Source organism: Salvelinus namaycush, chromosome 6, assembly GCF_016432855.1.
Source record: "Salvelinus namaycush isolate Seneca chromosome 6, SaNama_1.0, whole genome shotgun sequence".
Taxonomy (NCBI): domain Eukaryota; kingdom Metazoa; phylum Chordata; class Actinopteri; order Salmoniformes; family Salmonidae; genus Salvelinus; species Salvelinus namaycush.
Genome location: NC_052312.1, coordinates 3,755,742 through 3,772,084, shown reverse-complemented (window position 1 = coordinate 3,772,084; position 16,343 = coordinate 3,755,742). Strand labels below are relative to the sequence as shown.

The 16,343-nt window shown below is 42.6% G+C and overlaps 1 protein-coding gene across 2 annotated transcripts in view; it reads left to right on the top strand.

The window, feature by feature from the left end:
- LOC120049562 (arf-GAP with Rho-GAP domain, ANK repeat and PH domain-containing protein 2-like) overlaps positions 1-16,343 on the top strand; it is a 52,854-nt gene that overhangs the window by 4,343 nt on the left and 32,168 nt on the right. The window contains exons 2-5 of one of the 2 annotated variants that reach the window (XM_038995841.1): positions 5,377-6,199; positions 9,974-10,059; positions 12,435-12,511; positions 13,222-13,286. In XM_038995841.1, the coding sequence (XP_038851769.1) occupies positions 5,397-6,199; positions 9,974-10,059; positions 12,435-12,511; positions 13,222-13,286 (1,031 nt within the window). In that variant the 5' untranslated portion in view covers positions 5,377-5,396. Of the gene's footprint in view, positions 1-5,286; positions 6,200-9,973; positions 10,060-12,434; positions 12,512-13,221; positions 13,287-16,343 lie in introns of both variants that reach the window. The other variant, XM_038995840.1, reaches the window with a different exon arrangement.

Sequence of the window (16,343 nt, the reverse complement as noted above, 5' to 3'; positions counted from 1 at the left end):
GCTGGTTGAGGACCGTATTACTGATGAATGTGATGTTCTGGTGCCTCTAGGGTCATTCAGACAGCTGGTTGAGGACCTCATTACTGATGAATGTGATGTTCTGGTGCCTCTGGGGTCATTCAGACAGCTGGTTGAGGACCGTATTACTGATGAATGTGATGTTCTGGTGCCTCTGGGGTCATTCAGACAGCTGGTTGAGGACCGTATTACTGATGAATGTGATGTTCTGGTGCCTCTGGGGTCATTCAGACAGCTGGTTGAGGACCTCATTACTGATGAATGTGATGTTCTGGTGCCTCTAGGGTCATTCAGACAGCTGGTTGAGGACCGTATTACTGATGAATGTGATGTTCTGGTGCCTCTAGGGTCATTCAGACAGCTGGTTGAGGACCTCATTACTGATGAATGTGATGTTCTGGTGCCTCTTGGGTCATTCAGACAGCTGGTTGAGGACCGTATTACTGATGAATGTGATGTTCTGGTGCCTCTAGGGTAATTCAGACAGCTGGTTGAGGACCGTATTACTGATGAATGTGATGTTCTGGTGCCTCTTGGGTAATTCAGACAGCTGGTTGAGGACCTTATTACTGATGAATGTGATGTTCTGGTGCCTCTTGGGTCATTCAGACAGCTGGTTGAGGACCGTATTACTGATGAATGTGATGTTCTGGTGCCTCTAGGGTCATTCAGACAGCTGGTTGAGGACCTTATTACTGATGAATGTGATGTTCTGGTGCCTCTTGGGTCATTCAGACAGCTGGTTGAGGACCTTATTACTGATGAATGTGTTTGTGTTTTATGACCGTGTTTTTCTTTCTGCTTGCATTTTGTATTTATATTTTGATGTGTGTATTTTCTGTAATTTCTGTAATTCAGGGCTCATTTGTAAAATAGACCTTGGTCTCAGTATGACTCCGTGATAAAATAAAGGTTAAATATCAATTCTTGCTGATGTTCTTCTTTTTAGCCAGACAGGGACTAGTACTGGATCAATGCTTTGTGAGTCTATTCCATTCTAAGGTTTGCAGATTGGGTGGTGTGTGTGAGGGGGTGGATGGTGGTAACCAGAGAGAGATGGCAAACTGAGTCAGATCGTGTGTGTGTGTGTGTGTGTGTGTGTGTTTGTGTGTTTGTGTTTGTGTGTGTGTGTTTGTGTGTGTGTGAGGAAGGCGTTTGTGCCATAATCTGTAAGCACTTGCCAATACAGGTCCCTGCATGTTAAGGGAGTAATACACACAGCTATATCGCTTTGATACGCAGCAAGATAAATCACTAGAGAAATACACATCACCTTTCACCTATTAAATTAGCCTCTCCTTTACACTCTGTGGGCCGAATCTGTTCTTCACATGTGAAGGTACCTTGAAGTGCAACAATCAATGCATGCTTCATGTCAACGTTGGAGTTGGGATTTTTAAATGTCAGTTTCTCCTCATCTCATCTTTGATGTCCTCGTCGTGAAATGAAACAAACAAACAAGCAGAAACACGCGTGTCGCCCTTTACACTCGTACCCGTATACAGGTTGGAAATGGCAGATTTGGACACTGATAAACGCCTAAATTGGAACACAGTGGCTGTACAGTAACATGCTATACAAGACGTCAGACCTCAGGGTCTCTGCTTCACAGCTCTGTATGGGGTTTCGATTGACAGCTGTTCTGAACTTGAGCACCACGTGACACCATTGGACAACTTTTGCAAATGTTTTGTTGTCTGAGAGAGAGAAATGCTGTAAAATTAAAAGGACTCAATATATTATGAAAGATGAGACATTGAGAATTATATTTGTTTTAATTTTTATTTAACTAGGCAAGTTAATACCACTTTGTCATACAAGCAAGACAAACACCCGTGAGTCCAAATGTGCACTTCACATTTCCATCTCATAACACTCATGTCATATACAGTGTCAGTGTTTATCATCACTATGTTTGATGTGCAGTTACAAGATAACAATGGCGTTATACCCTGGGTTGTCCTGAACACAATGATCACTCTGTTTTGATGTGTTGTCATGACAATTTTCTGCGGACCACACATTTGAGTGAACTCGTGACTCAATTCGAAAACGCACCAACCCGAGGCACCTCATGATGTGTTCAGATCTTTTCTGTGGCCCAATCAAAGTTGTTCATCCCTGATTTTAGCTGGTCATTGTTGGCAATAGAACACGCTTTCAAAACGCTCACCTTACCCAGATTGTGATTTATAATGGACCGTTTTTTGCAATGCGTAAACAACAATAGTAATTGTGTGATGTCGGGGATCCAGGGCTGAGTTCCAAACAAAACAGCTACAAGTGTCCTAGTTCCTCAACGCCACAGCTAGGAGAGATAAAAAAAACGGCACCTTATAGTTGAACACTCTTCTTTGATTCATAAAAGTGTATTGGAAATACTTAAGAACTGTGCACACTTTGGAGAGACGTGTGGCCACTTGGAAACACCAGATAGACCTCTCACACAAACCCTTGTCATTTTTTTTGTCTTATACTGCACCTACCCCCAATTTTTCTGAGAATTTTCATGTCATGTTACTGACTGTATCCAGAGTATTTTCAGATTTCGTTATCAATAAATGTGGAGAAAAGTACACTACATGTAAAATGCACATAAAACCAACAGTGTAATGTTTTGGATTAAGTCTTGTCAAGTGAACTGTGGTGTCCCTCAACTTTTTAGTCTAATAATTTTGCCATAATCTCCAAACTGTTTCCTTTTTAATTGCTACGATGGTTATGCATTTTCTTTCCATATTTCTTCTGTAAGAAACATTTCAATTTATCCCACAAGTGTATTGGGTTAAATAAGAAGAGGTCTCAGTTAAATGCAGAAGCGTTCTGATATAGCCTCAGTGGTAGTGGGTATAAAAGTGGGTATACCACATACAGTATGAAGTTCCACTTGTTCCTCAGTGTTAATGCATGCTTCTCTCTTTGACTTCTCATTAACGCCACCATACAGGGCTTCCAATAACAGTCTGGTGTTGGTCTGATGCCACTGTGAAACAAACAAAACTGCAAGCGTCAGGGTCATATTCATTAGGTACCAAACGTATGAAAACAGACTGAAACAGGACTCAACAAAATGTAAATTTTTGTTTTCTGTTGCATAACTTTTTATTTTATTTTTCTATTTCCGTTGCATGCTTGTTATAGTATAAGGCTGGAGTGATGGTCAAAAACGACCTATAAACCCACTGACTAATGTTTGTGATGATTACTGCTGCAGGGCGTTGAAGTATGACATAAATGTTGACACCATGAGCACTGTTTTGTGGTTATAGATCTGGTATAATTAGAGTTACAGTGCCTTCAGAAAGTATTCAGATATTTTGACTTTTTCCACATTTTGTTACGTTGCAGCCTGATTCAGAAAGTAAAAAATAAATACAAATATCTACACACAATGCCCCCATAATACCAAAGCAAAAACTGATTAAAATACATTTTTGCAAATGTTTTACAAATTAAAAACAGGTATATCACATTTACATAAGTATTCAGACTCTTTACTCAGTACTTTGTTGAAGCACCTTTGGCAGCGATTTACAGCATTGATTATTCTTGGGTATTACACTACAAGCTTGGCACACCTGTATTTGGGGACTTTCTCCCATTGTTCTGTTGCAAGGTGAAACTTTGCCCCAGTCTGAGTTCCTGAGCACTCTGGAGCAGGTTTTCATAAAGATTCTTTCTGTACTTTCCTCCGTTCATCTTTGTCTTAATCCTGACTAGTCTCCCAGTCCCTGCTGCTGAAAAACATCCCCACAGCACGATGCTGCCACCACCATGCGTCACCGTAAGGATGGTGCCAGGTTTCCTCCAGACGTGATGCTTGGCATTTGGGCCAAAGAGTTCAATCTTGGTTTCATTACCAGAGAATATTTTGGCAAACTCCAAGAGGGCTTTCATGTGCCTTTTACTGAGGAGTGGCTTCTGTCTGGCCACTCTCATAAAGGCCTGATTCTTCTTCTGGAAGTTTCTCCCATCTCCACAGAGGTACTCTAGAGCTTTGTCAGAATGACCATCGGGTTCTTGGTCACCTCCCAGACCAAGGCCCTTCTCCCCGATTGCTCAGTTTTGCCCGGCAGCCAGCTCTAGGAAGAGTCTTCGTGGTTCCAAACTTCTTCCATTTAAGAATGATGGAGGCCACTGTGTTCTTGGGGACCTTCAATGCTGCAGACATTTTGTGGTACCCTTCCCCAGATCTGTGCCTCGACACAATCCTGTCTTGGAGCTTTATGGACAATTCCATCAACCTCAAGGCCTGGTTTTTGCTCTGACATGCACTGTCAACTGTGGGGACTTATAAATACAGGTGCGTCCCTTTCCAAATCATGTCCAATCAATTTGAATTTACCACAAGTGGACTCCAATCAAGTTGTAGAAACGTCAAGGATGATCAATGGAAACAGGATGCACCTGAGCTCAATTTCGAGTCTCATAGCAAAGGGTCTGAATAGTTCTGTATTATGATATCATTTTTTTTATTTTAATACATTTGCAAAAAATTCTAAAGTGTTTTCTTTTTATCATTATGGGGTATTGTGATGTCATTATGGGGTATTGTGATGTTATTATGGGGTATTGTGAATACATTATGGGGTATTGTGTGTAGATTGCTGAGGATTTGTATTTATTTAATCCATTTTAGAACAATGCTGTAATGTAACAATGTGGAAAGAGTTAAGGGGCCTGAATGCTTTCCGAATGCACTGTAGGTGAAGTTTGTTTACAGGAAGTGTTTATAGTACATGTTGTTATGGGGTGAGAAAGCTTGTTGGAGTGGAGGACTAGACACTGTGGACAAAAAAAAATGACAGATCAGAGTAAGGTTAGTTCTTATTTCATAGGTAGATAGAATAGGATATGTCAATGAGACCTTAGAGAAAATGTGCTATTTCTATTTCCTGTTGAAGATGGACTGGCTTATTCAACAGTAATGCATACTATTTCCTGTTGAAGATGGACTGGCTTGTTCAACAGTAATGCATACTATTTCTAGCAGTGACATGTGGTTCTTAGGTTTTTACTGTGGCAGGGAAAGCACTGGGGAATATTTAGTTTCAGCTCTTCTAGCTCATGTAGTGAGACTTCACAGTGCAGGATTCGAACGTTCTTATGTAGAATGTCAACTTTTAATGGAAATAAATTGATAAGTGGATTTTAAGGAAACATTATGATTGGTTTTTCTTCGGGATATTAGATGCACAGATACATTAGCTACCAACTGTCAGAGGCATAATACATTCTTAATTGTATCCCTCTTCTTTCTGTCCTCAGCAAAACCACCAAACCTTCCCCCACCCAACACTTTCACTAATGCTAATCTGCCTTAGATCCATCATCAACTCTTCTCTGGTGTTGATCTAGACCACCACCAAACACCCACCATGTCAAATCCCACTGACCCCAGAGAGGAGATCCTAGACTGGCTGACCAGCCTGCGTCTGCCCCAGTACGCTGACGGATTTCACCTGGGGGGCTTCCAGTGCCTGGAAGACTGCAGGGGGCTCACTGAAAATTGCCTCCTGGGGCTCCGAGTGTTCCCTACAGGCCACCGTAGACGGATCCTACGTAGTTTGGAAGCCCTAAGATTGGCGGTGGAAGAGCCGGGGGAAGGGGAAAAGGACGGGGAAAATAGAAAGCCCCTCCCCCAACCCAGACACATCTTCATGACAAATAAGAAAAGGGTGACTTCCTGCCAGCCTAGTGAAAGGGTAGAGCAGGCAAGATGGGAGGGGAGGCAGACCCTACACCCTGGGGCTGGCTTAGGGATTGAAGAGACAGAAGAGGAGAACACTAACACTTCTATAAAGGGGTCTCTGAGACCACCTCGGCCGACACCGCGTGACCCTCGTAACGTACGCACCACTTCCTCAGCTTCGAACTCCACATCTGGCAGCTGTGACTCCCTCTCTGTCTCCTCCCACTCTGGAGAGGTACCCTCTGATTGTGAGATCTCCTCTGAGGAGCCCTCCCCTTCCTCTACAGACCTCTCTCCCGGGCCTGACCACGTCCTCTCTGGGAAAAACCACAAGGTTTACCAGGGGAAGATGGTGGATAATGTGATCTATGAGAGGGGCCCCAGCTTGAAGACACCAGCCAAGGGCCCCCGGCCCACCCGTTCCTACAGACTGAGGCACCGGCCGGTCCCTGGGATTCCTGACCAAGTCATCCTACCCCCACCGGACTGGTAGGCATGACTCATCAGTCTATAACGTATTGATAAGTCTATTATAATATTAAGTGATCAATGGATGTGTATACACTTGATTTATTATGTTTTGAAACTTTAGCACTTTCTCATTAGTGACCCACCATCTCTTTTCAGTCTCGTGTTCCAAAATTTCAATGGTGTTTTTTACATTGGATAAAAGTACAGACTCAGAGCTTCTAAATGGCATATCATACACTGTAGTTAGAGGAAACATGGGGAAGTAATGCAGCTTTAAAAGGTGATACACTTAGAATCCCATTTAGGAGAAAAAAGGCATTAAAACATTTTGCTGTGATTTTCACACTTGCTCTCTACATTAATCGTTGGGAAACATATTTAGAAAATGAATCATTTTACCAAATTGCCAAAGGGATTCTCTGAACATTGTCTCACCAAGTTACCCATTTAGGCAAACCATTTACAGTATTATATTGCCTATGGTTGTATATATAAATATAACCTTTCACATTGACCAGCCACAGTGCTGTTCTTTGATTACGCCCACTTAGAGTCGTTCATAACCTCTAAAGCCTTAGAGCTGAAATATATTTAAATACCTCTTAAATCATTTACATTGGACCACGTGGATGTGGCCATGTGCTAAAGCAGTGAGATAGTGCTTATTAAAAAAACAACGAAAAGATTTCAACAATAGAATACTGTAACTTCAAGTGCTGAAGGTAGGGGGGAAACATAAAGCCTGAGAGCATCTGTCCTGCCCTTTGGAGAAGGACATGTAATGTCCATGTCCTTTTCATCGCAAAAGTCCTGAGCTTCTACAAAATATGATGTTTGCCAGGTTGTGTCCAGGACGCTTTCACATCTCTGGGAGGAAGGACGTCAACGTTACACAGCAGCTGAATCCTGGTTCCATATTAGAGAACGCTCCTTGGCCACAACAACAACCAGGCTGTTGAAGCTGTAAAGGAGGAGAGCAGACTAAAAATAGACAGGACATTCAAAACCTTGCATACCAGCAATAACACTCATTGACCCTCAAGTCAAAGCAATAAGCTCAAAGTACAACATTCCTGAAGTGTTGCTTATTCACCCTTGATCATCTCGTTGTACAGGAGGCAGAGAGTAGGTTTATGCTGAAAAACAAATTCCAGAAAAAGAGGTTGAAACGTGAATTCATTCATTTCCTGTAGCTCGTTATTGCCTGTTGACTACTACAGCTGTACCAAAATGTCCTGTACACACTTAACCTGCTTACAGCCCAACAATGGCAATGCAGACACAAGATAAAATGTAAGAATTTAAGTATTTTTAATATCTATCTATCTATCTATCTATCTATCTATCTATCTATCTATCTATCTATCTATCTATCTATCTATCTATCTATCTATCTATCTATCTATCTATCTATCTATCTATCTATCTATCTATCTATCTATCTATCTATCTATCTATCTATCTATCTATCTATCTATCTATCTATCTATCTATCTATCTCACCCCATGTTCAAGAATGGCCTTTTTCCCTTTATTCAGATTACAACTGCTCACTTTCGGTTCTTTGGAAACAAAATTACAACCAACTAATTGCAGCATTACCACAAAAATGTAAGAGGCAAGTAGAAGTGGGAAAAAGTAAGGAACTTGTCTGTCGGCCCTGCATTCAAGACCATAAACGGTTAAAGAAAATTGTGACAAAAAAAACATATACCAATTTAATTTAAGGACCAAAAAAATTACAGCTGTGCCATATAAATTGCAAAATAGTTGGGAAGAGATTTTTGATGTACCAATTCCATGGCACATGGTTTATGAATTGACACACAAAACAACAAAACGGATTCAAAACTTAACATTTTTCAATTTAAATTATTATACTAAATTCTTGCAACCAATATAATGTTATATATATATATATATATATGGGGATACAATCTTCCCAGCTCTGCAGATTTTGCTGTGAGAAGGCAGAGTCATTAGATAATTTATTTTGGTATTGTCGATATGTAGCTCATTTTTGGTCACAGGTCCAGGAATGGCTGAAGAATTGTAACCTTTATCTAGAACTAATGCTGCAGATAGCAATACTGGGTGACATAGTCAATCAATCAATTATATAATAATTATTTTAGCAAAATTTTTTATCTTTAATTTACAATCTGTAGAAGCTATGAGAATAGAACGTTTCAGTACTTTTGTGAAGCATCACAGCACAGTTGAAAATACATGGCAAATAGAAATCCAAAATGGATGGTGTTAAGAGATAGATGGGAGGGGTTGAACGGAGCTGAAGGGTGGGACTAATAAAAACAAGATAACAAATGTAAAACATACGGGGTCTGTAAAACGTATATAGGTTCAGAAATGTTGTGAAATAGCACAGTTACAAATATAAATCAAACTGGATGGACATCAGAAATACAGGAAGGACTAAAAACAAACAAAATATAACTATTGTAAAATGTGTATAAGATGTATAAACTGAAGGTAGAAGCCTAAGTGTTATTGTTTATTAGTTTACTCCAATTGGGGGAGGGGTGGTGGGGTTTGGGGGGAATAATAAAGGTATATTATTTTAAAAAGTGTGGATATATATATTTACCCAAATAATATATGGGGGATTGGAAATGATGCAGACAGTTACATTGATGGAAGCAAAAATCTTTCTGCAATATTAAAGCTGATCACCCCAAAAATATATAAACAGTACATTTTAGCGTAAGACATATAGCTTGCTAGCTAGGTAAACAAAGTACCTAGCTAGGTAAACAAAGTACCTAGCTAGGTAAACAAAGTACCTAGCTAGGTAAACAAAGTACCTAGCTAGGTAAACAAAGTACCTAGCTAGGTAAACAATGTACCTAGCTAGGTAAACAAAGTACCTAGCTAGGTAAACAAAGTGTAAGTTCACTAACGTTAGCTAGTCAAACAACAATGAACTGTGCCATCAATGCCACAGTGCTGGGAGCTAGCCAACCATGTTCAATGTTAGCTAGCTAACATTAGGCTCTAACTAGAACAGCAAACAGCTCTGGAAAACAAATAATATCAGCTAGGGAGCCAGCCAGCTACAGTTAGCTTGAAATTAAACCACTTTTTGTCAAAATTAGAAAATGTGTAATATCTGAAAATGTAACATTAGTCTAGCGTTAGCTAGCTATCTTACCTATATACATCATCGTGCATGGATGCATCTCCCTGTCAGGAATGCGATGCCACGTTTGCCCTTAGTTTAAAGATGTAATCCAGAGACAGGTGTTTTCTCCATCTCTTTAGCTATCATACTCTAATTCCACTGATTTCAAAACTTGATCCTCCAGAAAGTAGAGAGCCACACTTATGCAGCTCCACTACACAATACATAAAAAAAAAGAGGCCGAACTCCTCTCTTGGCATGTCCAGCCCACTCATTATCTCAGCCAATCATGGCTAGTGGGAAGGTTGCTACTTTTTCTGTCGCTTAACCAACAAGGCTCGTAATTTTACAATTTCATTCATATTTACAGATGGTATACAAGTTTGTTATTAAGACACATGAAAGTTCACATGTTCAAGAAGGCATTTCTGGCAAAAAACGCATTATGATAAAACAATTTTTTTTTACTTTCAAAGTCGTGACTTGTGACATACGTCTAGTTTCCTGAATCGGGTCACATTTGGGGAATGTATCCTTTCTAGTGTTAACTCAAAGGCATATATATATATATATATACTGTATATGGCTTTCCTGATCCCTTGTGTGTCAGACAGTGTTCTAATAAAGTTTATTCCATTCTTTTCCTTCCTCAGGAGCTTGCCTCCGCTAACATCCACAACCGACCTTGAACACCTTCCCTGCGCCCAGGTTCCCGGCGGTGCTAACGGCAACCAGAAAGGTATCCTAGCAACTAATCCTATTTTAGCTCTTCCTTGACTATTTTATATTATACGAGTCAGCAGGCATTACTATTGTTTGCCCTGATGAAAAAATGGGGGAAGAGGGCAAAAGGGAGAGAGAAAGAGGGAGTGTGTGTTAGATTCATCACGGGGGGAACCAACGTCCCATTTTGAGGGTGCTTTTGTCTTGCTGGGATTGTGCTCTCGCTCGCTCTCTCTCTCTCATCTTGCGTAGTGGTGCCAGTGAGGCCTAGTGTATATCCCGCTTCACTCTCCTAACTCCAGACGTTGTTTAACTTTGTTGGTCAAATTGACCTTTAATGATACATGCAATGTGTTGTGAGGTCTGTGTTGATGCCTCCCTCTGTCTATGGTGGCTCCCATATCTGTTGAAAGTGGATCTGACTCTTTCCTTCCAACACTATATACAGTAAATACAACTTCCCCCCCTTTCTTCCTAGTTCCTCTACTTTTCCTCCTCTATTCAATTTACTTGGTCTCTCTCTCTCTCTCCCCACTTTCTCTCTCCCCCCTTTCTTTACCTTTCTCTCTCTCTCTCTCTCTCTCTCTCTCTCTCTCTCTCTCTCTCTCCCCCTCTCCCCCCCCCCCCCCCCCCCCATAGATCGTGATAAACGACCCTACTGTCTCTCAGACACCAGACCTGTCCATAGAGATAAGGGTGTGATAGTGTGTTCCTCTTCAACATAGAAAGTGGATCTGTCTCTTTCCTTCCAACTGTAAATACAACTTCCCCCTCTTTCTTCCTAGTTTCTACCTCTACTTTTCCTCCTCTATTCGATTTACTTGGTTGCTCTCTCTCTCTCTCTCTCTCTCTCTCTCTCTCTCTCTCTCTCTCTCTCTCTCTCTCTCTCTCTCTCTCTCTCTCTCTCTCTCTCTCTCTCTCTCTCTCTCTCTCTCTCTCTCTCTCTCTCTCTCTCTCTCTCTCTCTCTCTCTCTCTCTCTCTCTCTCAGCCCAATAGATAGTGATAAATGACCCTACTGTCTCTCTGACACCAGACCTGTCCATAGAGATAACGGTGTGATAGTGTGTTCCTCTTCAACATAGAAACACAGCAACCAGGTCCTACTATCTCCCAGTGCCTTGTCTCGGTGGCCTATCTAGTAGCTCGTGTCTATGTATGTGTCTGGCTGTTTGTGTAGGTATGTGTGTGTCCGTCCGCCGGGGGATGTCTGTTGGCCCTTGCTGTCCCCAGGAGATGGCCGATGTTATTTGTCACTGTGACAGGCGGTGGCTCACACCGGGTCTACAGACGGATGGTGTCTGGGTGGTCTCACACTTCATCCCCCTCTCCTCCCTCCTCGGCTGAGGTCCCCATTGGGGTCCCCATTGGGCCTCACACAGGGCCAAGGAACGTCCTTGGTAGGGCTAGTGTCTGTCTGAGGAAGGGAGAGCAAGTTTTTGCACTTTTGTAGAAGAGAGAGGGAGGAGGGAGAGGAGGAGGGGAGATGACAGGGAGGGAGAAGAGAGAGGGAGGAGGAGGGGAGATGACAGGGAGGGAGGAGGGGAGAAGACAGGGAGGGAGAGGAGGAGGAGGGGAGATGACAGGGGGAGAAGAGGGAGGGAGAAGAGAGTGGGAGGAGGAGGGGAGACGACGGAGGGAGGAGAGGGAGGAGGAGGGGAGATGACAGGGAGGGAGAAGAGAGAGGGAGGAGAGAGAGGGAAGAGGGAGGGAGGAGAGGGAGGAGGAGGGGAGATGACAGGGAGGGAGAAGAGAGAGGGAGGAGAGAGAGGGAAGAGGGAGGGAGGAGAGGGAGGAGGAGGGGAGATGACATGGAGGGAGAAGAGAGAGGGAGGAGAGAGAGGGAAGAGGGAGGGAGGAGAGAAGGAGGAGGAGGGGAGACGAGGGAGGGAGGGAGTGAGGAGAGGGAGGAGGAGGGGAGAAGAGGGAGGGAGGGAGGGAGGAGAGGGAGGAGGAGGGGAGACGACGGAGGGAGGGAGGAGTGGGAGGAGGAGGGGAGAAGAGGGAGGGCGAAGAGGGAGGGAGGACAACAGGGAGGGAGAAGAGAGAGGGAGGAGAGAGAGGGAAGAGAGAGGGAGGAGGAGGGGAGATGACAGGGAGGGAGAAGAGAGAGGGAGGAGAGAGAGGGAAGAGGGAGGGAGGAGAGAGGGAGGAGGAGGGGAGACGACGGAGGGAGGGAGGGAGGAGAGGGAGGAGGAGGGGAGAAGAGGGAGGGAGAAGAGGGAGGAAGAAGGTAGGAATATGTTTCAACATTTTACGCAGAACTCCGAGGGGAGGATGCATTCAAGTGTTATGGTTATGTGATGCAACAACAGTATGTAGACCTATACCATGCGCATTTGTCTGTGAGAACTAATGATAATGTGTTATGTGTGTCCTTCTCTCTACTCTAGCCCCACTGCAAAGAACGTTGTCTCCCATTGTTCCTTATGGAGAAACATTCCTATACAACAACCCAGAGAACGTACTGGTAAGGTGAAATACTTTAGAAACTGAAGTTGTATATGATCCCGAATAGGTCCACTACTATTAACCACTTAGACCTACAGTTGTATTGATTATATTCAATTTAAGAACAGTATTTACAGCCAGGCAATGATAACAAGATATCCAGAGAGATTTGGTCACGGGGAGGCTGATCAGAGCCTAGTAGGCCCCACCTCTGCCAAGTGAGTTATTTTGGCAGGAATAGGTGCTAAGTCATATTCTTCTTTCCTTTGATATGTGCTCTTTGTTACCCCTTTTACAGAGTACCTATTCTCAGAATCTTGACATGTTCACTGTTTTGAGATTATGTGGAAGTAGCTAAGAAGCTGAGAGAAACTCACTATCCAGTTCTATTTTCTATTTGTCTGCCCACACACACATCCACTTCCCCGTCTCTTCTTTCACTGCAAATCGAGAGTAAACTTGAGCAAAATGAGAGTAAACTTGAGGCTCAAACAGTTTCACTTTGGCCTCTGAGGTTAATAGAAATGTCACTTGCTAGCCTAGCCACTAAGCTAACCTAGCCACTAAGCTAACCTAGCCACTAAGCTAACCTAGCCACTAAGCTAACCTAGCCACTAAGCTAACCTAGCCACTAAGCTAACCTAGCCACTATGCTATCAGTCTAACAATGCCTGTTTTGAAAGTGCCACTGATGTGCCTTGATGACTAATCTGTGTTCTTCTGTCTCAGGACCAGGGTCCTAAAGAACTGTTTAAGAAAGAAATCAAAGAGAATCTCAAGCAGAAAAAGCTGAGGTAAGATGAGGGCCACTCTGATACACAATAGTTGTGCCTAACAGTAAAGACTACATTTGCTTAGGCCACAAATAGTCGAACAGTATTTCAAAAGAGGAAGGCGTTTAACTACTGAAATTGGTTGCTAAACCCTGCTTCAGTTGTCTGTACAGTAAAAATATATAGTATTGCAACAAATAAAGCTAAACCAAATTGTAATTACATTTTTACAAATGCGAAAGTATTACACAAATGTAACACAAGTAGCATTTGTAAAAAGCTTCACACAAATATTATTGATTGATATATTTAGATTGATTGATGTGTATATAAATATTGATTGATTTGATATATATATATATATATATATATAAAAACTATAAAAAAAATAAACATCCTCTTACTGTCAACTGCGTTTATTTTCAGCAAACTTAACATGTGTAAATATTTGTATGAACATAACTAGATTCAACAACTGAGACATAAACTGAACAAGTTCCACAGACATGTGACTAACAGAAATGGAAAAATGTGTCGTTGAACAAAGGGGGGGTCAAAATCAAAAGTAGCTGTCAGTATCTGGTGTGGCCACCAGCTGCATTAAGTACTGCAGTGCTTCTCCTCCTCATGGACTGCATCTGATTTGCCCGTTCTTGCTGTGAGATGTTACCCCACTCTTCCACCAAGGCACCTGCAAGTTCTCTGACATTTCTGGGGGGAATGGCCCTAGCCATCACCCTCCGATCAAACAGGTCCCAGACATGCTCAATGGCATTGAGATCCGGGCTCTTCGCTGGCCATGGCAGAACACTGACATTCCTGTCTTGCAGGAAATCATGCACAGAACGAGCAGTATGGCTGGTGGCATTGTCATGCTGGAGGGTCATGTCAGGATGAGCCTGCAGGAAGGGTACCACATGAGGGAGCAGGATGTCTTCCCTATAACGCACAGCGTTGAGATTGCCTGCAATGACAACAAGCTCAGTCCGATGATGCTGTGACACAACGCCCCAGACCATGACGGAACCTCCACCTCCAAATCGATCCCGCTCCAGAGTACAGACCTCGGTAAAAAGCTAATTCCTTTGATGATAAATGCGAATCCGACCATCACCCCTGGTGAGACAAAACCGAGACTCGTCAGTGAAAAGCACTTTTTGCCAGTCCTGTCTGGTCCAGCGATTGTGGGTTTGTGCCCATAGGCGATGTTGTTGCCAGTGATTTCTGGTGAGGACCTGCCTTACAACAGGCCTACAAGCCCTCAGTCCAGCCTCTCTAAGCCTATTGGTGACAGTCTGAGCGCTGATGGAGGGATTGTGCGTTCCTGGTGTACCTGGGGCAGTTGTTGTTGCCATCCTGTACCTGTCCCGCAGGTGTTATGTTCGGATGTACCGATCCTGTACAGGTGTTGTTACACGTTGTCTGGTGTACCTTGGGCAGTTGTTGTTGCCATCCTGTACCTGTCCCGCAGGTGTGATGTTCGGATGTTCGGATGTACCGATCCTGTACAGGTGTTGTTACACGTTGTCTGGTGTACCTTGGGCAGTTGTTGTTGCCATCCTGTACCTGTCCCGCAGGTGTGATGTTCGGATGTTCGGATGTACCGATCCTGTACAGGTGTTGTTACACGTTGTCTGGTGTACCTTGGGCAGTTGTTGTTGCCATCCTGTACCTGTCCCGCAAGTGTGATGTTCGGATGTTCGGATGTACCGATCCTGTACAGGTGTTGTTACACGTTGTCTGAAAATGCGAGGACGATCAGCTGTCCGTCCTGTCTCCCTGTAGCGCTGTCTTAGGCGTCTCACAGCAGTTTATTGCCCTGGCCACATCTGCAGTCCTCATGCCTCCTTGCAGCATGCCTATGGCACGTTCATGCAGATGAGCAGGGACCTTGGGCATCTTTCTTTTGGTGTTTTTCAGAGTCAATAGAAAGGCCTCTTTAGTGTCCTAAGTTTTCTTAACTGTGACCTTAATTGCCTACCGTCTGTAAGCTGTTAGTGTCTTAACGACCGTTCCACAGGTGCATGTTCATTAATTGTTTATGGTTCATTGAACAAGCATGGGAAACCGTGTTTAAACCCTTTACAATGAAGATCTGTGAAGTTATTTGGATTTTTACGAGATATCTTTGAAAGACAAGGTCCTGAAAATGGGACGTTTCTTTTTAAAGTTTAAATAGAGTTTAAATAGATTGATATATACTGTTGAAGTCTGAAGTTTACATAAACTTAGGTTGGAGTCATTAAATTTGTTTTTCAACCACTCCACACATTTCTTGTTAACAAACTATAGTTTTGGCAAGTCAGTTAAGACATCTACTTTGTGCATGACACAAGTAATCTTTCCAACAATTGTTTACAGACAGATTGATTTTCCCATGTTGTCAAGCAAAGAGGCACTGAGTTTGAAGGTAGGCCTTGAAATACATCCACAGGTACACTTCCAATTGACTTAAATGATGTCAATTAGCCTATCAGAAGCTTCTAAAGCCATGACATAATTTTCTGGAATTTTCCAAGCTGTTTCAAGGCACAGTCAACTTAGTGTATGTAAACTTCTGACCCACTGAAATTGTGATACAGTGTATTATAAGTGAAATAATCTGTCTGTAAACAATTGTTGGAATAATGACTTGTGTCATGCACAAATTAGATGTCTTAACTGATTTGCCAAAACTATAGTTTGTAAACAAGAAATTTGTGGAGTGGTTGAAAAACATGTTTTAATGACTCCAACCTAAGTGTATGTAAACTTCCGACTTCAACTGTTTGTGTGTGTTTGTGTGTGTATATATATATATATACATTTTTTTGTCCTTTAAAATAACATCAAATTGATCAGAAATACAGTATAGACTGACTCCCTAAGTTTGTTTTACTCACTGCTTTAGCACACTCCACCAACCCTGATGTCCTTGCCGTGTCTGAATCCTGGCTTAGGAAGGCCACCAAAAATTCTGAGATTTCCATTCCCAACTACAACATTTTCCGTCAAGATAGAACTGCCAATGGGGGAGGAGTTGCAATCTACTGCAGAGATAGCTTGCAAAGTTCTGTCATACTTTCCAGGTCTATGCCC